Source organism: Oryx dammah, unplaced genomic scaffold, assembly GCF_014754425.2.
Source record: "Oryx dammah isolate SB20612 unplaced genomic scaffold, SCBI_Odam_1.1 HiC_scaffold_2, whole genome shotgun sequence".
In the NCBI taxonomy this organism is placed as follows: domain Eukaryota; kingdom Metazoa; phylum Chordata; class Mammalia; order Artiodactyla; family Bovidae; genus Oryx; species Oryx dammah.
The window spans coordinates 175910024-175936455 of NW_024070186.1; the positions used below are offsets into that span (position 1 = coordinate 175910024).

The 26432-nt window shown below is 40.8% G+C and overlaps 1 protein-coding gene across 2 annotated transcripts in view; it reads right to left on the reverse strand.

Moving 5' to 3' along the window:
* The window catches only part of DNAH3 (dynein axonemal heavy chain 3), a 249628-nt gene that overhangs the window by 132900 nt on the left and 90296 nt on the right, over nucleotides 1-26432 (reverse strand). For both annotated transcript variants that reach the window (XM_040257140.1, XM_040257147.1), the window contains exons 28-36: nucleotides 25883-25997; nucleotides 19895-20093; nucleotides 18034-18142; nucleotides 17693-17806; nucleotides 16778-16954; nucleotides 14434-14525; nucleotides 12163-12382; nucleotides 11362-11496; nucleotides 551-662 (exon numbers count right to left, since the gene is read on the reverse strand). In XM_040257140.1, coding sequence (XP_040113074.1) covers nucleotides 551-662; nucleotides 11362-11496; nucleotides 12163-12382; nucleotides 14434-14525; nucleotides 16778-16954; nucleotides 17693-17806; nucleotides 18034-18142; nucleotides 19895-20093; nucleotides 25883-25997 — 1273 coding nt within the window. The remainder of the gene's footprint in view (nucleotides 1-550; nucleotides 663-11361; nucleotides 11497-12162; nucleotides 12383-14433; nucleotides 14526-16777; nucleotides 16955-17692; nucleotides 17807-18033; nucleotides 18143-19894; nucleotides 20094-25882; nucleotides 25998-26432) is intronic.

Sequence of the window (26432 nt, forward strand, 5' to 3'; positions counted from 1 at the left end):
TGCCTCTGGGAAAACAGGCAAAGAGAGGTTTAGTAACTTGCCCAAGGTCTGTGTCTGATTCAAAAGTGTGAGGCCTTATCTTCTACATTAAATGAAAGGAAAGAAAGAAGGAAAGGAGGACGGAGGGAGGGAAGCAGAGTGGATGGAAGGGAGGGAAAATGGGAGGCAGAAAAAAAGGGAAAGGGAAGACAAAGAAAGAGAGGCAAAGAAGGAATGGAAAGAAAACAGAAACCATGCAGTGATCTGTTTTTAGAACAATTTTGTTTAGGCAAGTGGCAGGAGTTTCCCTCTCACTGGGAAGCTTTTGGAGAAACCACAGGTCAGCATTTGAGAAAATTCCTCCAGCCTAATGATGCACATAAAACCCCCTGTTAGAAGCTCTCCCTCTCTTTATTTTCTGCCTGCAGACCCCTGTGTGCCATGTTCTATTTCTGGCTCTAATGTCATAATCCAGGGATGGCAAAGCTAACAGCCTAGCATCATCTCTCTGGAACCAGTCAACTAAGTGGGGACAGCTGTTCTCCCTGGAAGTCAGGGATGTGAGTTTTACCTTCGTATAAATCACCCAGAGCTGCAGCCAACACTTTATAAGCACAGGTCTTGCCACCCATGGGATCTCCAACAATCATATAGCCATGTCTTACCAGCATCATCTCGTAGATCTGGGAGGAAACATCATGGAAGAAGTTAATCATTGCAAACCTCCCAGAATTGCAATTAGTCAGAAGTCAACAAGGAATGAGGGCTACAGTCATTTTTTTTCACCTATTGCTTAAATATCTTTTGCATGAATAATAATATATGTGTGCATTTCAGATTATTTAAGGGATGAGAAATACTATTTACTCTGTACCTCTCCATGTGCTAAACATGAAGTGATTCACCTAAGTCATTTCATTTAATCCACTCAGGCATGTCTTGTGCTGTGTGTGCTGTGCTTAGTTGCTCAGTCATGTATAACTCTTTGTGACCTCATGGACTGCAGCCCACCAGGCTCCTCTGTCCATGAGGATTCTCCAGGCAAGAATACTGGAGTTGGTTGCCATGCCCTCCTCCAGGGTATCTTCCCAACCCAGGGATTGAACCTAGGTCTCCTGCATTGCAGGTGGATTCTTTACCAACTGAGCCACCAGGCATCATTAACTACTTTCAAATGGTGGGAACACTGAGGCCAAGAGAGGTTAACTGCCTTGCCCAAGCTCATCAGTGGTGGAACCAGGATTTGACCACAGGGCCCCTGATTTCAATGCTGCTAATGTTTCCATTACACCATTTCTACTTGCTTTTAAAGAGGAAAAGGAAACAGTGGTCATTTTAGCAAATTGTATTTCTATTGGAAATTTCCTTTCTCAAGGCCTAAATGCTACTCTGACTTAATTTGAATTCTCAATAGATTAAAATGTATTTTATGAGCCAGGAGAGATGCTGTAAAATACAAATGACCTTCCATGTAATTTTAGCCCTTATCCTTGAGAATCAATAGTGAAGTGGAAGCTCATTTTTTAAATTTTCTAATTGTTTTGTCTGTGATGAGTAGTCTATGATGGCTGAAATGGAAATATGATATTAATATAAAATGTCATTTATATTAATGTGACTTGTTTTCTCTTTCCTTCTAAACTGTGAATCTCTCAGAAAAAGGGAGTACCTGAAGCTTTTTATTTTAAAGATTATGTTCTCATTATTTTTCACCTTCTCTGGAGGAGAAAATGGCAATCCACTCCAGTATTCTTGCTGGAAAATCCCATGGACAGAGGAGCCTGTGGGGCTACAGTCCATGGAGTTGCAAAGAGTCAGACATGACTGAGCAACTAACACACGTTTTTCACCTTGGAAGTGAGTTATACAGAGGGTCGAAATGAAGACAATAGGGGTGGTACAGGTACTGATAAAAGTGAGTCAGCAAATATTTGTTAAACACCTACTATGTGCCAGACACTGTTCTAGATGCTATAGACACAGGGCATAAAACAAAACAAAAAAAATCCCCAACCATCAGGTAAAGTTTACATTCAAGTAGGAAAAACATTTCAGATAGAATAAAGATAAGTGAGTTGACTGTGCATTAGAAAGAAGAAAGGTGTTTATGCTTCAATAGTCTCTCACCTTCCTCCTCGCACACCTTTAAATAGATTACTGAGAAATGTCTATTTAGTTCTTTGGCCCATTTTTTGATTGGGTCGTTATTTTTCTGGAATTGAGCTGCAGGAGTTGCTTGTATATTTTTGAGATTAGTTGTCAGTTGCGTCATTTGCTATTATTTTCTCCCATTCTGAAGGCTGTCTTTTCACCTTGCTTATAGTTTCCTTTGTTGTGCAGAAGCTTTTCAGTTTAATTAGGTCCCATTTGTTTATTTTTGCTTTTATTTCCAGTATTCTGTGAGGTAGGTCAGAGGATCCTCCTGTGATTTATGTCGGAGAGTGTTTTGCCTATGTTCTCCTCTAGGAGTTTTATAGTTTCTGGTCTTATGTTTAGATTTTTAATCCATCTGAGTTTATTTTGGGGTATGGTTGGGCTTCCCTGGTGGATCAGAGGTTAAAGAGTCTGCCTGCAATAGGGGAGACCTGGGTTCGATCCCTGGGTGGGGAAGATCCCTTGGAGAAGGAAATGGCAACCCACTCCAGTATTCTTGCCTGGAGAATCCCATGGATGGAGGAGCCTGGTGGGCTACAGTCCACGGGGTTGCAAAGAGTCGGACAGAACTGAGCAAGCGACTTAACTAGTTTCATTCTTTTACAAGTGGTTGACCAGTTTTCCCAGCACCACTTGTTAAAGAGATTGTCTTTAATCCATTGTATATTCTTGCCTCCTTTGTCAAAGATAAGGTGTCCGTAGGTGTGTGGATTTATCTCTGGGCTTTTTATCTTGTTCCATTGATCTATATTTCTATCTTTGTGCTAGTACCATACTGTCTTGATGACTGTGGCTTTGTAGTAGAGCCTGAAGTCAGGCAGGTTGATTCCTCCAGTTCCATTCTTCTTTCTCAAGATTGCTTTGGCTATTCGAGGTTTTTTGTATTTCCATACAAATTGTGAAATTATTTGTTCTAGCTCTGTGAAAAATACCGCTGGTAGCTTGATACTGATTGCATTGAATCTGTAGATTGCTTTGGGTAGTATACTCATTTTCACTATATTGATTCTTCTGATCCATGAACATGGTATATTTCTCCATCTATTAGTGTCCTCTTTGATTTCTTTCACCAGTGTTTTATAGTTTTCTATATATAGGTATTTAGTTTCTTTAGGTAGATATATTCCTAAGTATTTTATTCTTTTCATTGCAATGGTGAATGAAATTGTTTCCTTAATTTCTTTTTCTATTTTTTCATTATTAGTGTATAGGAATAAAAGGGAGTTCTGTGTGTTGATTTTATATCCTGCAACTTTACTATATTTCATTGATTAGCTCCAGTAATTTTCTGGTGGAGTCTTTAGGGTTTTCTTTGTAGAGGATCATATCATCTGCAAACAGTGAGACTTTTACTTCTTCTTTTCCAATTTGGGTTCCTTTTATTTCTTTTTCTGCTCTGATTGCTGTGGCCAAACTTCCAGAACTATGTTGAATAGTAGTGGTAAGAGTGGGCACCCTTGTCTTGTTCCTGACTTTAGGGGAAATGCTTTCAATTTTTCACCATTGAGGATAATGTTTGCTGTGGGTTTGTCATATATAGGTTTTATTATGTTGAGGTATGTTCCTTCTATTCCTGCTTTCTGGAAAGTTTTTTTTTTATCATAAATGGATGTTGAATTTTGTCAAAGGCTTTCTCTGTATCTATTGAGATAATCATATGGCTTACAGATGCCTAACAAACACATAAAAAGATGCTCAACATCACTCATTATCAGAGAGATGCAAATCAAAACCACAGTGAGGTACCATTTCACACCAGTCAGAATGGCTGCTATCCAAAAGTCTACAAGCAATAAATGCTGGAGAGGGTGTGGATAAAAGGGAACCCTCTTACACTGTTGATGGGAATGCAAACTAGTACAGCCACTATGGAGAACAGTGTGGAGATTCCTTAAAAAACTGGAAATAGAACTGCCTTCAGTTCAGTTCAGTCGCTCAGTCATGTCCAACTCTGCAACCCCATGAATCGCAGCACGCCAGGCCTCCCTATCCATCACCAACTCCTGGAGTTCACGCAGACTCATGCCCATCGAGTCAGTGATGCCATCCAGCCATCTCATCCTCTGTCATCCCCTTCTCCTCCTGCCTCCAATCCCTCCCAGCATCAGAGTCTTTTCCAATGAGTCAACTCTTTGCATGAGGTGGCCAAAGTACTGGAGTTTCAGCTTTAGCATCATTCCTTCCAAAGAAATCCCAGGGCTGATCTCCTTCAGAATGGACTGGTTGGATCTCCTTGCAGTCCAAGAGACTCTCAAGAGTCTTCTCCAACACCACAGTTCAAATGCATCAATTCTTTGGCACTCAGCCTTCTTCACAGTGCAACTCTCACATCCATACATGACTACTGGAAAAGCCATAGCCTTGACTAGACGGACCTTAGTTGGCAAAGTAATATCTCTGCTTTTGAATATGCTATCTAGGTTGGTCATAACTTTTCTTCCAAGGGTAAGCATCTTTTAATTTCATGGCTGCAGTCACCATCTGCAGTGATTTATGACCCAGCAATTCCACTCCTGGGCATACACACTGAGGAAACCAGAATTGAGAGAGACACGTGTACTGCAATATTCATCACAGCACTATTTATAATAGCCAGGACATGGAAGCAACCTAGATGTCCATCAGCAGATGAATGGATAAGAAAGCTGTGGTACATATACACAATGGAGTATTACTCAGCCATTAAAAAGAATACATTTGAATCAGTTCTAATGAGGTGGATGAAACTGGAGCTGATTATACAGAGTGAAGTAAGCCAGAAAGAAAAACACCAATACAGTATACTAACGCATATATATGGAATTTAGAAAGATGGTAACAATCACCCTGTATGTGAGACAGCAAAAGAGACACAGAGGTATAGAACAGTCTTTTGGACTCTGTGGGAGAGGGAGAGGGTGGGATGACTTGGGAGAATGGCATTGAAACATGTATAATATCATATAAGAAACGAATCGCCAGTCTAGGTTCGATGCAGGATACAGAATGCTTGGGGCTGGTGCACTGGGATGGCGCAGAGGGATGGTATGGGGAGGGAGATGGGAGGGGGGTTCAGGATTGGGAACACGTGTACACCTGTGGCAGATTCATGTTGATGTATGGCAAAACCAATACAATACTGTAAAGTAATTAGCCTCCAGTTAAAATAAATAAATTTAAATTTAAAAAATAAAAAATAAATAGATTACTGAAAGTGAAAGCCTCTCAGTCATGTCCTACTCTTTGCATCCCCATGGACTCTACAGGGGGAATTTCTGTGGAATTCTCCAGGCCAGAATACTGGAGCGAGTAGCTTTTCCCTTCTCCAGGGGATCTTCCCAACCCAGGGATCGAACCCAGGTCTCATACATTGCAGGCAGATTCTTTACCAGCTGAGTCACATGGGATGCCCAAAAATACTGGAGTGGGTAGCCTAACCCTTCTCTAGGGGATCTTCCTGACCCAGGAATTGAACCAGGTTCTCCTGCATTGCAGGTGGATTCTTTACCAAATGAGCTATCAGCAAAGCCCAAAATCAATTATTAAGGTATCAATATAACAAAAAGGGTGGTAACTCCATACATATATTTTTGGCTGTGCTGGGTCTTCATTGCAGCATGCATTATGAAGCACAGGCTTAATTGCCCTGCAGCATGTAGGATTTTAGTTTCCTACCCAGGGATTCGACCTGAGTCCCCTGTATTGGAAGGTGAATTTTTAACTACTGGATCACCAGGGATCTCCTCATGTTTTGTTTTTGAAAACTTGTACTAAAATATTTAAACTATATAAAAGTTTACCTGTAGGCCTGAAAATTACTTTGAAATACATAAAAGTAAGATAAGTGGATTATGGATGTACAGATAAGTGATAAAGCAAGTCCAAGGTAAGAGAAACCCAAGTGAGACGGTAAGTGTTGCAAGAGGGCATCAGAGGGCAGACACACTGAAACCATAACCACAGAAAACTAACCAATCTGATGGACCACAGCCTTGTCTAACTCAATGAAACTAAGCCATGCCATGTGGGGCCACCCAAGACAGACAGGTCATGGTGGAGAGGTCTGACAGAATGTGGCCCACTGGAGAAGGGAATGGAAAACCACTTCAGTATTCTTGCCTTGAGAACCCCAGGAACAGTATGAAATGGCAAAATGATAGGATACTGAAAGAGGAACTCCCCAGGTCAGTAGGTGCCCGATATGATACAGCAGATCAGTGGAGAAATAACTCCAGAAAGAATGAAAGGAGAGAGCCAAAGCAAAAATAATACCCAGTTGTGGATGGGACTGGTGATAGAAGCAAGGTCTGATGCTGTAAAGAGCAATATTGCATAGGAACCTGGAATGTTAGGTCCATGAATCAAGGCAAATTGGAAGAGGACAAACAAGAGATGGCAAGAGTGAACATCGACATTCTAGGAATCAGCGAACTAAAATGGACTGGAATGGGTGAATTTAACTCAGATGACCATTATATCTACTACTGCGGGCAGGAATCCCTCAGAAGAAATGGAGTAGGCATCATGGTCAACAAAAGAGTCTGAAATGCAGTACTTGGATGCAATCTCAAAAACGACAGAATGATTTATCTCTGTTCATTTCCAAGGCAAACCATTCAATATCACAGTAATCCAAGTCTATGCCCCAACCAGTAATGCTGAAGAAGCTGAAGTTGAACAGTTCTATGAAAACCTACAAGACCTTGTAGAACTAACACCCAAAAAAGATGTCCTTTTCATTAGAGGGGGCTAGAATGCAAAAGTAGGAAGTCAAGAAATAACTGGAGTAACGGGAAAATTTGGCCTTGGAGTACACAATGAAGCAGGGCAAAGGCTAACAGAGTTTTGCCAAGAGAACGCACTGGTCATAGCAAACACCTTCTTCCAACAACACAAGAGAAGACTCTTCACATGGACATCACCAGATGATCAATACTGAAATCAAACTGATTATATTCTTTGCAGCCAAAGATGAAGAAACTCCTATATACAGTCAGCAAAAACAAGACCGGGAGCTGACTGTGGCTCAGATCATGAACTCCTTATTGCCAAATTCAGACTTAAATTGAAGAAAGTAAGGGAAACCACCAAACCATACAGGTATGACCTAAATCAAATCCCTTATGATTATACAGTGGAAGTGAGAACTAGATTTAAGGGACTAGATCTGATAGATAGAGTTCCTGATGAAATATGGATAGAGGTTTGTGACATTGTACAGGAGGCAGTGATGAAGACCATCCCCAAGAAAAAGAAATGCAAAAAGGCAAAACGGTTGTCTGAGGAGGCCTTACAAATAGCTGAGAAAAGAAAAGACATGAAAGGCAAAGGACAAAAGGAAAGATATACCCATTTGAATGCAGATTTCCAAAGAATAGCAAGAAGTGATAAGAAAGCCTTCCTCAGTGATCAATGCAAAGAAATAGAGGAAAACAACAGAATGGGAAAGACTAGAGATCTCTTGAAGAAAATTAGACATACCAAGGGAAGAGTTCATGCAAAGATGGGTACAATAAAGGATAGAAATGGTATGGACCTAACAGAAGCAGAAGATATTAAGATGAGGTGGAAAGAATACACAGAAGAACTATTCAAAAAAGATCTTCATGACCCAGATAATCATGATGGTGTGATCACTCATGTAGAGCCAGACATCCTGGAATGTGAAGTCTAGTGGGCCTTAGGAAGCATCACTACAAACAAAGCTATTGAAGGTGATGGAATTCCAGTTGAGCTATTTCAAAGCCTGAAAGATGATGTGTGAAAGTGCTGCACTCAATATGCCAGCACATTTGGAAAACTCAGCAGTGGCCACAGGACTGGAAAAGGTCAGATTTCATTCCAATCCCAAACAAAGGCAATGCCAAAGACTGCTCAAACTACTGCACAATTCTGCTTATCTCACACGCTAGCAAAGTAATGCTCAATATTCACCAAGCCAGGCTTCAACAGTATGTGAACCGTGAAATTCCAGACTTTCAAGCTGGTTTTAGAAAAGGCAGAGGAACCAGAGATCAAATTGCCAAGATCTGTTGCATCATTGAAAAAGCAAGAGAGTTCCAGAAAAACATCTACTTCTGCTTATTGACTACTATGTGGATCACAGTAAATTGTGGAAAATTCTTAAAGAGATAGTAATACCAGACCACCTGACCTGACCTGCCTCCTGAGAAATCTGCATGCAGGTCAAGAAACAACAGTTAGAACTGGACATGGAACAACAAACTTGTTCCAATTCAGGAAAGGAGTACATCAAGGCTGTATATTGTCACCCGTCTTATTTAACTTATATGCAGATTATATCATGTGAAATGCTGGGCTGGATGAAGCACAAGTTGGAATCAGTTTGCTGGGAGAAATATCAATAACCTCAGATATGCAGATGACACCACCCTTATGGCAGAAATCAAAGAGGAACTGAAGAGCCTCCTGATGAAAGTGAAAGAGGAGAGTGAGAAAGTTGGCTTAAAACTCAAAATTCAGAAAACTAACATCCGGTCTCATCACTTCATGGCAAATATATGGGGAAACAGTGGAAACAGTGAGATACTTTATTTTCTTGGGCTCCAAAATCACTGCAGATGGTGATTGCAGCCATGAAATTAAAAGAAGCTTACTCCTTGGAAGGAAAGATCTAGATAGCATATTCAAAAGCTAGACAGCATATTCAACCTAGATAGCATATTCAAAAGCTGTTTTTAATATTACTTTGCCAATGAAGGTCCATCTAGTCAAAACCATGGTTTTTCCAGTAGTCATGTATAGATGACTGAGAGTTGGACTATAAAGAAAGCTAAGTGCTGAAGAATTGATGCTTTTGAACTGTGGTGTTGGAGAAGACTCTTGAGATTCCCTTGGACTGCAAGGAGATCCAACCAGTCCATCCTAAAGAAATCAGTTCTGAATATTCATTGGAAGGACTGATGCTAAAGCTGAAACTCCAATACTTTGGCCGCCTGATGCAAAGAACTGACTTATTTGAAAAGACCCTGATGGTGGGAAAAATTGAAGGCCAGAGGAGAAGCAGACGACGGGAGATAAGATGGTTAGATGGCATCACTGACTTGATGGACATGAGTTTGAGTGAGCTCCAAGGAGTTGGTGATGGTCAGAGAAGCCTGGAGTGCTGCAGTCCATAGGGTCACAAAGAGTCGGACACAACTGAGTGAATGAACTCACTGAGCTGAACTGATATATAGTGCATCTATAAAATCCCAATGAATAATTGGGATTCAATATTGGGTTAAATGAATTGTGTCAAAACGACCACACTTGATGACATAGTAGGGAAAAATATTATTCTTAATGAGAGAGTAGGGGAAACTTTTTTAGTAATTAAAAAAATAAATTATTTGGTTTTGGCTGTGCTGGGTCTTTGTTGCTGCATGGGCTTTTCTCTAGTTGCGGTAAGCAAGGGCTACTCTCTATTTGTGGTGTGTGGGCTGCTCATTGCAATGACTTTTGCTATTGTGGAGCATAGGTTCTAGAGCTTGTGGGCTTCAGTAGTTGTGGCACATGGGCTCAATAGTTTCGGCTCCCAGGTGCTAGAACACAGGCTCAGTAGTTGTTGTTCATGGGCTTAACTACTCTGCAGCATGTGGGATCTTCCCAGATCAGGGACTGAATCTGTGTCTCCTGAACTGGCAGGTGGATTCCTTACCACTGAGCCACCAAGGAAGCCCTGGAAAAAATTTTTATTCCTAGAAATTTTATTCTGATTCAGAATCTAGAGACCAGGGTCCTAATCTTGATCTTTGATTCTCAACAACAATATGATTTTGTGAAATGATGATGCTTTGTGTGTCTGTGGAGATGGTGGAGTTGACAATGATATAGTAATCAGGCACTATATCTGGCAATTTACACATCTCTTGTCTCAATATTACTCTATGGGAAAGGTTTTACTGTCTTTATTTTATAGATGAAGAAATTGGGGCTCAGAATGTTGAACTAATTTGCCTAAAATCTCACAGCAAAAAATGGAAGGGGGTGAGATTTGAAACTAGGTCTATATGAATCCAAATCTGTTCCCCCTCTGGATGCCAGTGTTCTTATGTGGCCAAACACCAGATGGCATTTAAGGTCCCTTGTAGTTCTGTCCTATGATTCTGCAGAAAAAGTGCATTTGAGACTTACATTATTCAGTTTATGTCTTTAAGGTAGTTTTACACAGAAAGTGTTCGTAGGGAAGGAAACCTGAAATTAGGTGAAGTTTCACTAAGGTTCTCCAAGATTGAGACTGTAGAAACACTTCTTTCATGTATTAATAACAGCACCTTGATTTTCCCTGAGGAACCACCACTTTATGTTTCAGTCCACATGACTTGACTTGGGTGGCTCTGACTCCATCTCCACTTCTGGCAGAGGTGGGGTTATTATTGTCTCCTTATCTTTGTAATTGCTTCAGGGATGGTCATGGGACTTTATCAACACCATCCAAAGCTAATCCTGAGACTTTTTGCTGAGGACACTCTGAGAGTGATGTTCTTTTTCCTTCTGGACTCGAACATGAGACAATGTAAGTCTGAGGTTACTGGAGGCCTACCTGAGAATGAGTTTTTCATGCAGAGAGAAGAAGAATCCAGAAATGAAGAGAGATGGATTCCTGATGATATTATCTAAATAAAATCTGTAGCCTACTATGCCTGAGGCCAACATATTTCTGGACTTTTCAAGTTAGGTGAGTAAATTCCCTTTTATTGACTAAGACAGTTTGAATTGAATTTCTATCATTGGGAGGGTGCTTCCCTCATAGCTCAGTTTGTAAAGAATCTGCCTGCAATACAGGAGACCCTGGTTTGATTCCTGGGTGGGGAAGCTCCCCTGGAGAAGGGAAAGGCTACCCACTCCAGTATTCTGACCTGGAGAATTTCATGGACTATATAGTCCACAGGGTTGCAAAGAGTCAGACACAACTGAGGAACTTTCATGTTCACATTCTATCATTGGGAACCAAAAAAGTCTTGACTAATTCAAAGCACAATGCCCCAAAAGGTTCTATTTCATCCCTAAATTTAAAAAAAAAGAAACCCCAGGGAAGATGGTGATAGAAAAAATATTGGATTTTAAACATCAACTTCTAGAAATGAAAATTGAAGGTACAATGGATTGTTACGTGTCTTCATCTCTACCTCCAGCTCTAATTTCCAATTGCCATCAGTTCAGTTCCAATCTACCATAGTTCTTTCTGATTTCTGACCTCAGCAAACAATAAACAGGTACATTTCCACATAGGTACATGGAACCAACCTGGATAATTTTTCCAATAAACCAAGGTACTGGCTGAAGTTTCATTTTTTTGATGTTCGCATTTAGTACTTCCATAAAAACTGCATAGTCTGGCTGTGGAAGAATAACTCCAGGAAACAAGTCTGATATAATTCCCTGTTAACAAAAATTTAAGATGTGAAACGGATGAATTATCAGATATATAACCTCAACATTTTTTTAATGGATTCTACAAATAACAGGAATCCTTGGAAATTTCCAAACCTCAGTTTTCCTTTACCAAAATCATATACCTTATCCACAATTATAAATTCCAACAATATCTGTTAAACATGCTGTTTCTTTCCAATAATTTAAAAAGTCAGAAAATAGCTAATGTCTGTGCTATTTCAGTTATTACACTAGGAATGAACAAAATAGCCATGCTTTCTTTCTTTAAGAGCTTATAGCCTAGTAAGGAAGATAGGTGTTAAAATAGTTACAAAACTAATTATATTTGATATAAACAACTAACTACTCACACTCAACAGCAAATATTATCCTATCAGTGAAACTATTTTTATTAAAAAATAGTTTATTTTTTATTATTTTTAATTTTTAATTTTAGTTTAATTTTTTTAATAAAAATTTTTTAATTAAAAATCAAGAATTAGGGATATTGCTATTACCATTATTACTTAATATTTGGGGGAGGGTATCTGGCAATAGGGATGCTGGCTAGAGAATGGACAGGGTGTAAGGAGTGGAAGAGGTGCCAAAATTTTTTTTTATCTTGGGAAATAGAATCTCAGTGCTTAGCCAAGGTCCCAAACCACTGCATACCTGAAACAGAGGGACATCTTGAGCCAAGAACTTGGCCAGGTTGACGTCAAGCAAGGCCCGGAGCAGCAGGACACTCTCATTCTCCTCTGGATACTTGAGTTTCAGGTTGCCAGCAGCAGTGAGCACAGACTTGACAGCACGCATGCCATAGTCATAGTGATGCTGGGAGGAGAGTTGCTCTGAACACAGGCGGTAGGTTGCAACAATCTTCTGAGCAAGACTGGGAGGGCAAAGACATGTCTGCAGACCCTCCAGTAAGGCCCATGTCCTGCTCAGCAGACATTCCGAACATGTTGTGCCCTGTCCCTTCAGAAGCTAGGCTTGCCCATGAATGTGATGGAAAAATCTTATCATTTGAAGGTTTCTTTATAGAGTTATGGAGAAGGCAATGGCAACCCACTCCACTACTCTTGCCTGGGAAATCTCATGGAGTTACCATAATGAGCTAAGGAAGCACTATAACTCTCTTTCAAAGGTAGGATGAAAAATAGCAAGCACATACATAAGTGTAATATGTACTATATAAGAAATTGTACGTGTTTATACTTTTATGTGTATATATGAGTACATGTGTATGCCACACATATACACATTTGGGAAGATTACACTGAATGATTAACAATGTTAGTGCCTATAGAGTGGGACTACTAAGGGACACAATGAAGTGAAGTGAAGTGAAGTGAAGTTGCTCAGTCGTGTCCAACTCTGTGACCCCATGGACTGTAGCGTACTACACTCCTCTGTCCATGGGATTTTCCAGGCAAGAGTACTGGAGTGGGTTGCCATTTCCTTCTCCAGAGGATCTTCCTGACCCAGGGATAGAACCCAGGTCTCCCACACTGTAGGCAGACGCTTTACAGTCTGAGCCACCAGGGGACACTCAATTTTGCACTTCTGTAACATTACAATTTTTTTTTCAATATCTATCTTTTAATTTAAAAAAACCATCTCAAAAATTAATATACTCAGCACATAATACATGTATGCTCATGTGCACTACCATATCTTATTCTTCCTGAGCACATAGGGGACCACATTTCCCAGCCTTCCCCACAGGGGTGGCCACATTGCTGACTCCTAGCCAGTGGCATATGAATGAAGTAGAAGTATGCCACTTTAAGGGCTGGTCCATAAAAACCTCCTCTATAAGCTCCTCCATGCTCATGTGTTATAGCTGTGAGATATAAGTTACCTGGGTTCCTTGGGGAAGAACTCTTCTGATCACAGATACCCATTTTGGATTTCCAGGGAGTAAAAAATAAAACTTTTGCTATGCTAAGCCATTGGAATTTGGAGGTGAGGTTTACCCTAACTAATGTACTGATGCATATTTTCCTTGCAGGACCCCTGTCTAACAAGACTGATTTACTTTAAAAGCAAAGACTGTGTTGCTCACCAGCACCTAGGACTGGGCAGGGTGTAAGGTAGGTGGCTCAATGAAGTTTTGCCAATTGAATAAATGAATTGAACAGGCAAATCAATGTAAGCCAAGTCTCCTATAGAAAATAATAAATTAAATCTCTTATGACTGAGGCAGCCTCTTAGCCTAGGAAGGATGACACATTCTGCTGAGAACATCTATAACCCTGTGCATTAAGAGCAATGACCTCCAGACCACAAAGACACTTTGGGCCTTGTGGAGATATCTGTGGTAACAAAAAAATCAATTGATTATGGCCAAGCAATGTGAAAAGATAAATGTAAAATTTGAATTAGATCAATAAAAGCCATTTTATAGTGAATATTCACAATTCTGGTTATATTTGAAAAAGACACTGATGCTTGTGTATGTCTGTCTCAGAAAACTGGGTAATACTTGAATGAGAGATAATCAAGTTGATGGGAGTAAATAAATATTATATTGATAACAAAGTTAATTCTAAATTATATTAATTTTTCCTCTTCAATCTTGGTCAATAATAACTCAATCTTGAAATAATTTCATGTCTTTCAGTCATTTAGGAATGTGTGTGTGTGTGTGTTAACAGTGAGGGATAGAGAAGAAATGAGTGAGTCTTCCTTAGAAGTAGTCCAGGTACATATAAAGGGAGTGGAGGGCTCTTTCTTGGGAATCTTGGCCATTTCCTAGTCAGAGAAGGGGTCAAGACTGAGACCAGGGCTATGTACATTCAGATAAACTTGTGAGTAAAAGCATATATCTCAAGTTTCTCTTTTTTGTTTTCCAATGGACAATTTACCTTGAATCCACCCTACAAAAAGTCATTCCATCACTCTTCCTTTAAAACCCACTGGAAAGCCAATATAATGTACCTTCTGGAGTCTAGAAATCCCATAGAGTAGAGGGAGATTTCTCCAATGAGGGCATAATCTGGCACCATCATGGCCACTGTCCGAAACAAGGCCTGGAAAAGAAATGCCATTCAGAACCTAACTGTGTAAGGTGAAAACTGGGAAGGCACATCTAAAGAGGCAAAGAGAAATAACATGATCATTCAGACCACCCAGTGACAATCAAGGAAAGGAGGTCTGTGCACAAATCAGTGCAGAGACTGTCTTTACAGATGGATTCACTGCTCCAGGAACCTCCCCACTAGCCTTGTCCAAATACATTGGGTCCCTCAATGGTTGTGTGGAAGGCTTTAGGTGCCGGTATCCTAGCAACACTTCATCCTCCTATGCCAAGTGGAGTTTCAATAGCTTCATTCAACTATTGGAGCCTTCTGGTGTTCAATGTAGACATCAGAAGTCATTCAGGGATGCAGGATAATTACATAGCAGAAGAATCCTGAAGTTAGACAGATCTTGATTTAAAAAATCAAGTCCTTGTTCTGCTACATACCAACTGTGGGTAAGTTAGGTAACCCCTCTAGACCGCTGGTCTTTAACCTCAAAATGGTCTAACAACTATGCCCTCTTCATAGTCATCATGAGGACAAATAATATTATATAAGTGAAGTGCTTAAAAAGGTGTATAGCACATAGTAAGGGCTCAATAAATATCAGGTTTTGTTATTATTGGGGCTTTCCAGGTGGCACTAGCGGTAAAGAACCCACCTGCCAATGCAGGAGACATAAGAGATGTAGCTTTGATCCCTGGGTGGGAAAGATTCCCTGGAGGAGGGCATGGCAACCCATTCTAGGATTCTTGCCTAGAGAATCCCATGGACAGAGGAGCCTGGTAGGCTACAGCCCATAGAGTTGCAAAGAGCTGGACATGACTGAAGTGACTTTGTATTTTAGATCTTAGAGGAGAAGAGACTTGCCTAAGTCATGCAGTTAGAGGCAGAGCCAAGACTAGAATCCAGACTTTCTGACACCAACCCTGAGTGCTTTCTGCTAGGCTACACCATCTCATGAACGTTGTTTATGCAGATCTAGCGTGGTTGTTAGCTGGGATGGATGCAGGAGGGACTTACAACAATTGTGCACTATAAAATGAGAAATGTGGGTTCAGATTCTACTTTGGTGTCTACTGGTCTATGTTGACCTAGAGAGGAGGGGTCACTCGTAGGGATTTCCTTGACTTCTTTTCTATTCCCAGGAGGAGGAGGAATGGTATATTTGAATTAGATTCCAGGAACTAATCAGAATGCATTTCTAGCAGATGGAGCATCATGTGCTCTTGTAAATATACGTTTTAGTCCAAGTCTCTCTTGTGTCTTTCACTCGAGGGAATGGAGCAATAATTTGAAAGAAAACCCATAAAAAAGTGGGTCTTGAAGTCTCCCTTTTTTCATGCAGTTGGGGGGCTAGATGCTCCACAGGTAGAGACCTAGTCACTTTGCACTCTGGGTTTTTTCCATCTATGAGAGCATAAGTTAAGGTCATGCTAAGGTCATTTAGTGCCTGTCCCCTTGAAGATGGCCTGGCTGGCATTCTCTCTCCCCTACTTCAGAGGCACTTTCCTTTTCCCATAGCAGCAGGGCCAATGCTTATTGCCATGGTTGTAGCTGAGGCCAGTTGAGCAGTTGGTCTCAAGGACATATTAGCTCTCTTGTTATCTCTCTAGCTGGTTGGAACATTCTGCTTTGGTGTGGACACCACTTGGGCCTAACTAGCTTAGCTCCATGTGCTCTAGTCTTGGTTTACCAGCGTTCTCTGTGTCGATCTTTGATGCTCTCTTATATGCCAATCTGTTTTATTTGGTCTACAATGATTTTATTTTGCCTACAATGATTTTAGTTTTTGCATTAAGCCAGGATCTAAAAATAAGATTTTATGTAACCATCCAAATTTCTGTTTTTTCCTGAAAAAGTGAGAAGGTCCCACAATTCCTGCTTGGCCAGAGTAGCCTGGGGATAAGTAGGGGCTGCTGCCTCTAGGTGGGATATCTGTCAGAGTCCCTATCAGGCCTATTTGGCTTTTTTCATTTATATGAACTGTCTGACCCTTGTAGACATCAGAAATAGTGACATTTATTCCAGTGTTCATTGTTTCCTCTTTGCCATTGGTTATTATGGTATATATTTCCTCCCACCTCATGAAAGCTAGAGTTGGGGAGATGATTGAGTTCTGAAGCCAAATAACATCTTCACTTCTCATAGTTGAAAAATGTCATATGGTCTACTATTTGGCTTCTCTGTGAGATGCCTGGATACTTCCAAAGGTTTCTATACCATAAAGTACACCCAGTATTTCCCACTCTGATGTTTACCTTGAGGTTATCTGGCAGTTCAGCCCTGCCAGCATACCCAGGGTTCATGGTGATGAAGACCGCACAGGTTGGGTTTAGAGAGAGCTCAGTGCCTTCAAAGATGAAAGTCTTTAGCTTCCGGATAATGGCTTGTTGAATGCTGAGAATCTGTTGAGCTACCACAGACAGTACTTCTACCTGGAGTGAGAATGGCTGGTTGATTTGAGCTCCTGCTTCTGACAGCCACCCACCCCACTCTGCCATACTATCCTTCACCTAGCGAAGAAAGAACTCCATCACATGAAGACCTTCACATTCAAAGTTAGGAGCATGATTTAGAGTTTTGGGAAAAGAACAGAAAACTGGTGTGTATATGCATGCATGTGTGTGTGTGTGTGTGTGTAAGTATTTTATCTTTGTTCCTGTACCTAGCATAATACCTCACCCATAGTATGCATGTATGGTGTTTATTGGTTCAAATTGCATGCTTACATTCCCTAATCTCAACTGCCTACCCAAATAGAATTAACCACTCATTCATTTGTGATGACTCCTTTGTACCACTGATATAGACTTCTCTCATATTCTACTTGTATCATTTAATTTTTATCTCCCTTGGCTGAACTATAACAGTCTAGAGGGCAAAACTGTTTCTTGCTCATCTCTGTATTATGAACACATACACAATATCTGACATAAGGTAGTTGCTCAATAAGTTTTTGAATGAGCAAGTGAGTGAATGAATTTGGTGAGAATTCTTATGTATACCCTAGGCATTTTGTCTCATTGGGGCTGTTTTTGTTTGGTTCATGGAGTACTTACTTTGTGCAAGGGGCCATAGAAGAGACATAAGCACAGTCACTGAGGAACTGAGAGCCCAGAAAAAAGCCCCTGTATGTCCAAACCCTTTATTCAGTAGCCTAGTAGCAGGGTTACCTCAATCCTGTTGAACTCATCAAAGCAGGCCCATGCTCCAGCCTGGGCTAATCCTTTGAAGAACTTCCCCATGGCTTTGTAATCCAAGCCATCAGAGCAGTTGAAGACCACACACTAGAGAGAGAGAGGATGTGGGCTCCATTTAGGATGGGTTTCTTCCCATCTGAATCACCCTGCACCTTGAAACAGAGGTGGGGCTCCCCTCTTCTCATTCTACTGGAGGAGCTGGGGCCCCACTCTGCCTGGTACGCTAAGCCATCTTGAACTTCATGCCAACTTCCCTGGATACGGCTCCAGAGAGGGATGGGAAAAGAGTGTGAGGATGGACAGCATTTCCCTACCTGCTTGGCCAAAGCTTTGGCCAGATCTTTGGTGGTTTCTGTCTTGCCTGTCCCAGCTGGACCCTCTGGGGCTCCTCCAAGGTTCAGCTTCAAAGCCCCCATCAATGTCCTATGGGGGAAGAAAATAAGAACTTAATGCCATGTCCTAAGGCACAAGAAACAAACTGGCTTTTGGTTTATTTTGTTTTGACTCAAATAATTAAACATGATTTTCCCTGATTATATGGGCAATACATCATCATCACAAAAAATTCTATTTTACTCGGTGTTATAACCTTGGTGCCTGATGTATGGATGGCACCTATAAGCATTTGTTTGAATGAATGATTGAATGGATAAATGAATATATACATACTACATGACAACCTAGACAGCATATTAAAAAGCAGAGATGTTACTTTGTCAACAAAGGTCCATCTAGTCAAAGCCATGGTTTTTCCAGTAGTTATGTATGGATATAAGAGTTGGACTATAAAGAAAGGTGAGCGCAGAAGAATTGATCCTTTTGAACTGTGGTTCTGGAGAAGACTCTTGAGAGTCCCTTGAACAGCAAGGAGATCCAACCACACCATCTTAAAGGAAATCACTTCTGAATATTCATTGGAAGGACTGATGCTAAAGCTGAAACTACAATATTTTGGCCACCTGATGTGAAGAACTGACTCACTAGAAAAGACCCTGATACTGGGAAAGATTGAAGGCAGAAGGAGAAGGAAACGACAGAGGATGACATGGTTGGATGGCATCACCAACTCGATGGACATGAGTTTGAGTAAGCTCTGGGAGTTGGTGATGGACAGGGAAGCCTGGAGTGCTGCAGTCCATGGGGTCACAGAGTCGGACATGACTGAGCAACTGAACTGAACTGATACTAAATGAATCAAATGAAAGTGAAAAACCCTCTGCATTCCAAAGATCACCAATGCTAATGGAATAATGAAAAATAAATATATTTCTCCCACTAGATTATGAACTCTTGAGTTCAGAACCCATTGTTCAGTTCCATATGGGAGGCATAAGATAAATATTAGAAATGAATGATATGTCAACTGTGGTTCTACAGCCCTGTGCATGAGCCTCTGTAATTTCAGTTAACACACTTTCTTATTATCACCTGAGTGTGTCTCTCTCCCCTACCCCATTAGGTTGAGGATTCCTGGAGGTCACACATCATGCACAGTGAAGTTCAAGAAATGGTGATTGAATAGTGAGTAGAATAGATAAATGACTGAAGAAATCACAGAACATAGAAAACAACTGATTGAGGACTTTGAAAGAAAAAAAAATAAACAAGTACTACCTTTATAATTTAAAAGTTCCACTCAAACAATATATAAAATCAAAGAAAAATCTAAACATCACACAATTGACAAGTTCACAAAATCCAAGTTTCTAAAGTTGTGAATTCCAAGGAAAGTGTCAAAGCAATTTGCTGAGCACAAAATGGCCCAACCTCTTCATCAGACTGGGTGGCAGAGCTCAGAGACTCCTTGCCTCGGTCCTTTACCTGGCCCCTTTTCTATCTCTTGGCCATGGGATCTCCTGGCACCTTCTTGATTCCTGCCATTGGAGAGCTTTCTTTCTTAAGCACTGTGCCATTTTCTAGGATAGGCATCAACGTTCTAGTTGTTGGTTTGAACACAATACTTTGCATTAGGACTCCTACTGGGTTCTCATTTATTCCTACGGCCTAAAATGTCCATCTGTGAGACCACAGTGACTAAGGTAAAAATTCTAAAACCTGAGGATCTAGAATACAGAAGGTAAAGGTAACAAACTCAAGCTGCTCCGGACTTCTTTCTCAGATTTTCCTTTTGGAATTCTCTATTCACCCTTCAGGTCTGGGAGGCCCAGAATTTACCTGTAGCAGCGGTCAGTGAGGGGTGTAATCACCAGCCGGGGGGAGTTTCCCAGGTACTCATAGCCATATAAGGCTTCTGTAGTAATCATCTGCACCCGTACATCCTTGGAATCCCAGTAATAGCGCAGTTGGGAGATCCACTGGAAATCATTCAGATCACAGACTTTGTCCTCAGATAACTTGGCTACCACATCACGAGCTGTGGGGACACAGACATGGAAACACACTTGCAGAGTCATCGGCATCCTCCCATCTTCACAGATTCCTCAGAAGGGTCTGAGGATGTCATCAAGACCACTTGATCTCAACAATTTTAGATTCAACTACCCTCTCTGCCCATCTCTAAACTTCAAGCAACATCTTTATTTATACACTATGTAAATTTATAGTATTGGGTTGACCCAAAAGTTCCTTCAGTTTTAAAGTAAAAAAAAAAAAGACACATTTTTTTTTCATTTTCACCAAGAACTTTATTGAACAACATATTCATAATTTTGTTCCACTACCTTCTGTAAATCTTCAGGCAACTTCATAATTCCATCTTCCCTCAGATTTTTATCTTTTTGAGCAAAAAGTTATTCCAGGTGGCATTTTCCCAGGTCTTCCAGGGAACTGACATTTTTTCCATTAGGAGAATTTTGCAAAGACTGAAATAAATGGACATTTGAGGGTGCAATGTCTGGTGAATATGGCAGACAAATCAGATCTTCCAGTTTGATGACCAGTTTTTGACAAGCTTTGCCTGGTCATTGAAGAAACATATGGTCTTGCATTATCCTGATGAAAGGTTATGTGTTTTTTTCTGTTGACTGATTCTGGATGCTCTTTGTCAAGTGCTGCTTTCAGTTGGTCTAATTGGGAGGAGTATTTGTTGGAATAAATTGTTTAGTTTTTTGGAAGAAACTCATAATAGAGGACTCCCTTCCAATCCCATCATATATACAACATCACACTCTGTGGATGAAAATTGGCCTTTGGTGTGACTGGTGATAGTTCATTTCACTTGCCCTATGATCTCTTCCATACCACAGTATTGTACAGTACCACTTTTCATTGCCTGTCACAATTTGTTCATTACATTGAAGAGAATCGCTGGGGAATATGGTCAAGGAGGTTTTTTTGCTTAACTTACGTGGAACCCAAATATCAAAGTGATTATCACAACCAAGCTGGGACAAATGATTTTCAATGCTTGATTTGGATATTTGCATATGTCAGCTATCTCCTGCATGGTATAATGTTGATTGTACTCAATCAATGTCTTTATTTGATCACTCTCAACTTCAATAGGTCTACCCAACCATGGAGCATCATCAAGCAAGAAATCTCTAACATTAAGTTTCAAAAACGACATTCGATCAGTCATAGTACCTTCTCCATACACTGCACAAACCTTTTTTCTTTTTTTGCTTTGCATTTCAGTTGTGTTTTTACCTTTCTTGAGTTAGTAAAGCAGCATATGCTGAAAATGTTGCTTTTTCTTCCATCTTCAATATTAAAATGGCTACGCAGAAATTCCTCTTCACTTCATGGCAAATAGATGGGGAAACAGTGGAAACAGTGACAGACTTTACTTTCTTGGGCTTCAAAATCACCACAGATGGTGACTGCAGTCATGAAATTAAAAGATGCTTGATTCCTGGAAGAAAACCTATAACAAACCTAGACAGCATATTTAAAAGCAGAAACATTATTTTGCTGACAAAGGTCTATAACAGTCAAAGCAATGGTTTTTCCAAGTAGTCATGTACGGATGAGAGTGTGACCATAAAGAAGGCTGAGTGCGGAAAAAATGATGTTTTTGAACTGTGGTTCTGGAGAAGACTCTTGAGAGTCCCTTGGACTGCAAGGAGATCCAACCTGTCAATCCCAAAGGAAACCAATCCTGAATATTCATTGGAAGGACTGATGTATTGAAGCAAAAGCTCCAATACTTTGGCCACCTGATGAGAAAAGCCAACTCATTAGAAATGACCCTGATGCTGGGAAAGATGGAAGGCAGGAGGAGAAGGGGATGACAGAAGATGAGATGGTTGGATGGCATCACCAACTCAAAGCACACGAGTTTGAGCAAGCTTCAGGAGATGGTGAAGGACAGAGAGGCCTGGTGTGCTGCAGTCCATGGAGTCACAAAGAGTCAGACACGACTGAATGATTGAAAAACAACAACAGAGAAATTCACCAAATTGGTAAGTTTTTTTTTTTTTTAATGCATGCTGATATGAAGAGGTGGCAAGAATATCCAGAAGAACTATACAATAAAGATCTTCATGACCCAGATAACCTCTATGGTGTGATCACTCACCTAGCGTCTGACATCCTGGAATGCAAAGTCAAGTGGGCCTTAGGAAGCATCATGATGAACAAAGCTAGGGGAGCTGATGGAATTCCAGCTGAGCTATTTCAAATCCTAAAAGATGATGCTGTGAAAGTGCTGCACTCAATATGCCAGCAAATTTGAAAAACTCAGTAGTGGCCACAGGACTAGAAAAGGTCAGTTTTCATTCTAATCCCAAAGAAAGGCAATGCCAAAGAATGCTCAAACTACCGCACAATTTCAGTCATCTCACACGATAGCAAAGTAATGCTCAAAATTCTCCAAGCCAGGCTTCAACAGTATGTGAACTGTGAACTTCCAGATGTTCAAGGTGGATTTAGAAAAGGAAGAGGAACCAGAGATCAAATTGCCAACATCCTTTGGATCATCAAAAAATCAAGAGAGTTCCAGAAAAACATCTACTTCTGCTTTATTGACTATGCCAAAGGCTTTGACTGTGTAGATCACAATAAACTGCGGAAAATTCTGAAAAAGATGGGAATACCATAACACCTTACCTGCCTCCTGAGAAATCTGTATGCAGGTCAAGAAGCAACAGTTAGAACTGGACATGGAACAAGAGACTGGTTCCAAATCAGGAAAGGAGTACATCAAGGCTGTATATTGTCACCCTGCTTATTTAACTTATATGCAGAGTACATCATGCGACATGCTGGGCTGGAAGAAGCACAAGCTGGAATCCAGATTGCTGGGAAAGATATCAATAACCTCAGTTATGCATATGATACCACCCTTATGGCAGAAAGAGAAGAAAAACTAAAGAGCCTCTTGATGAAAGTGAAAAAAGAGAGTGAAAAAATTGACTTAAAACTCAGCATTCAGAAAACTAAGATCACAGCATCCGGTCCCATCACTTCATGGCAAAGAGATGGGGAAACAGTGGAAACAGTGAGAGACTATTTTCTTGGGCTCCAAAATCACTGCAGATGGTGACTGCGGCCACAAAATTAAAAAGCGCTTGCTCCTTGAAAGAAAAGTTATGACCAACATATATGACAGGATATTAAAAAGCAGGGACATTACTTTGCCAACAAAGGTTCATCTAGTCAAAGCCATGGTTTTTCCAGTAGTCGTATATGGATGTGAGAGTTGGACTATAAAGAAAGCTGAGTGCCAAAAAATTGATATTTCTGACTGTGGTGTTGGAGAAAACTCTTGAGAGTCCCTTCGACTTCAAGGAGATCCAACCAGTCCATCCTAAAGGAAATCAGTCCTGAATATTCATTGGAAGGACTGTTGCTGAAGCTGAAACTACAATATTTTGGCCACCTGATGCAAAGAACTAACTCATTTGAAAAGACCTTGATGCTGGGAAAAATTGAAGGCAGGAGGAGAAGGGGATGACAGAGGATGAGATGGTTGGATGGCATCATGGGCTTGATGGACATGAGTTTGAGTTAGCTCCAGAAATTGATGGACAGGGAAGCATGGTGTGCTGCAATACTTGGGGTCACAAAGAGTCAGACACGACTGAGCGACTGAACTGTACTGAACTTATATGACAGCTGTGACAATACGATCTAAGAAAAATGTTTCAAATGAAGTTCAAGACAACTAAGTGCTACTAGAGCCATCTTATGGAAAATAATGAACAAGTTTTTGGCCAACCCAATATTAACTACTGTTATCATCCCTAAACTCTAGGGAAAGTGACCCAGAGCGCTTTTCAGTATGTAGTTACCACAAATGCTATCTCATCGTCAGTGCTATCCTTCTAGCCCTGTTCCAGGCATCTAGGATATCCTGCTGCTGCTGCTAAGTCATTTCAGTCTTGTCTGACTCTGTGTGACCCCCCGTCCCTGGGATTCTCCAAGCAAGAACACTGGAGTGGCTTGCCATTTCCTTCTCCAATGCATGAAAGTGAAAAGTGAAAGTGAAGTTGCTCAGTCGTGTCCGACTCTTCGCAGCCCCATGGACTGCAGCCTACAGGTTCCTCTGTCCATGGGATTTTCCAGGCAAGAGTACTGGAGTGGGTTGCCATTGCCTTCTCCCTAGGATATCCTAGGAGAATACAATTAGCCTGGCCTGATATACTTAGCATGGGAAGGGATCTCATGAACCCATGTTAGGTTTTATCTTTCCATGGAAGGAAGGTGTTGAGAAACTAAGTAAGAGATATATTTCTAGGTTTTATCCTTTCTGTAATAGGATTGTGAGCTTAATTTAGTATTTTCACAGTGATGGGAGCCCTGAAGTTGATGAGTAGACATAGTTTATGCAAATCATTATTTTTTTAGGTAACTCACAAGGCAACTGTTATTTCAACCTCAGAACTAATATAGTGCTTAGAATCAGGATCTCAGAAATGGAACTTTGCAAAGGGACACTTCTGTAAGTCTACTCCCTCTCTGTGAGAGAAATCTTTATTACAGTAAAATCCAAAATTCTGAAGAGTCCTTGCAGAAGATTACACCAAAATTACACTCTTTCATTCTTCCTGAGGAATTTAATTCCAATCCAGGTTCCTGGGAGGACCCAGAAAACAGGTGTGTGTGAGAGATCCAAGAGCAAGTTGAATCTCAAGGCACTGGGTTGGGGTTGCCTTTCCAAGGCAGTGTATGTTCATGTGTTCACGCATGAATGTGGATGTGTGTGCATGTGTATAAACTCAACCACTCTGAAGGATCCTGGGCAGTAACCATGCCTTCACTTACTACTCCTACAAGTTAAATACGTAGCCAGATGACGAGCACATTTTCCCGCTCTCCTCCATATTTTATGCTAATGTATCCAAACGAAATCAGATTGAAATGAACATCAGGGAGCTCCCAGGTGCCCTAGTGGTTAAGATTCCAAACTTTCACTGCCATGGCCTAAGTTCAATCCCTGGTCGGGGAACTGAGATCCCACAAGCCATGTGGCCAAAAGAAAAGAAAAAAAGGAAAAGAAATGAGCATCAACTTTATGGAGAGTAAGATGCATAAAATACCAATAGGAAGCTGGGTGTGTGAGCAAAAGAGACACTGTTACCAGGCAACCAGTTTGGTTCAGCCCTAGTTTCCTTGCTGATGATGGTGTGAGGGTGTGGGGTGGTTTGTTTTATATAAAGACTCCAGTTCTTCCTCCTCCTTTCCTCCTTCCCTCTTTCTCTTTCTTAGGAAGAGTTGGAATGTATCTTCTCTTACCCATTCTCTCCCTGCATCACTGCCCATTTCCAGTTTTGGAGTTTGGAATCAGACACAGGTTCAAATTACAAAAGAGCCTCTGCTGCTTACTAGCTGTGAGCCTCTCGGCAAGTTATTCACTTCTATAAACCACAGGTTCTTAATCTGTGAAATGTATATAGAAATGAGACAATGTATGTCACACACTTAGCACAAAGCTTGACAAAAAATTATTAGTTAAGATCAGTAGAAGGAAATTGCTTCGAGTTGGTAAATCTCAGAAATGGCTGTGGCCATCACGTTCTCAGAGCGCTATTTGGTGCTGGTGGTGGGGTTCTTGGAAATAAAGTTGGGGATGGGAAGGAAAACATAAGATGGAGATACACAGAAGCATTGATTTCTCTTCTTTACCCCCTCATTTATTCTCAGTTGGAAAAGCCTCTCCCTAATGAAAAAAGGAACCTGAATCACTCCATCCAGAAAGGAGGGAGGCAAGCTTGGCAGCTATTACTAAACAGTCACTAATGCTAGGAAAACCTTGCTTACCGTGGACATCAATGACTGTGAGGGCCCCGAGGGTGAGTCGAGCTCCACTGCTCAGCTTCCCTCGCACCAGCTGAACAATCTGTGCAATCTGATCATTGCTCTTCTTCAGAAAATCCTGGCAGGGGCATAGGAGGGAACAACGTGTTAAATTGTATTCTCCTGGTAATCCCTTCTCTGGAATGATACCATCCACACTCCATGGTCCAAACCAGACTCCTAGATTTCATCCCTCAATTTCCCCTTCCCTCAGCCCCAGTCATTAACCTCGAGACAAATTTCAAAAGGATAATGCTAACCGAAAGAAGTCAGATTTGAAAGTCTAGATACTGTATGATTTTACTTTTATAATGTTGTGGAAAAGATAAAACTATAGGGGCATAAAACAGAATGGTAGTTGCCAAAGGCTGAGAATAGTGCCTACAAAGGGCATGAGGAAAATTTTAGGGTGTGTGGGACTGTTCTGTATCTCGGCTGTGATGATGGTTACACGAATGTATGTGCTGTCAAAACGCAGAAATGCACCCTAAAAAAGATGAATTTTACAATATAT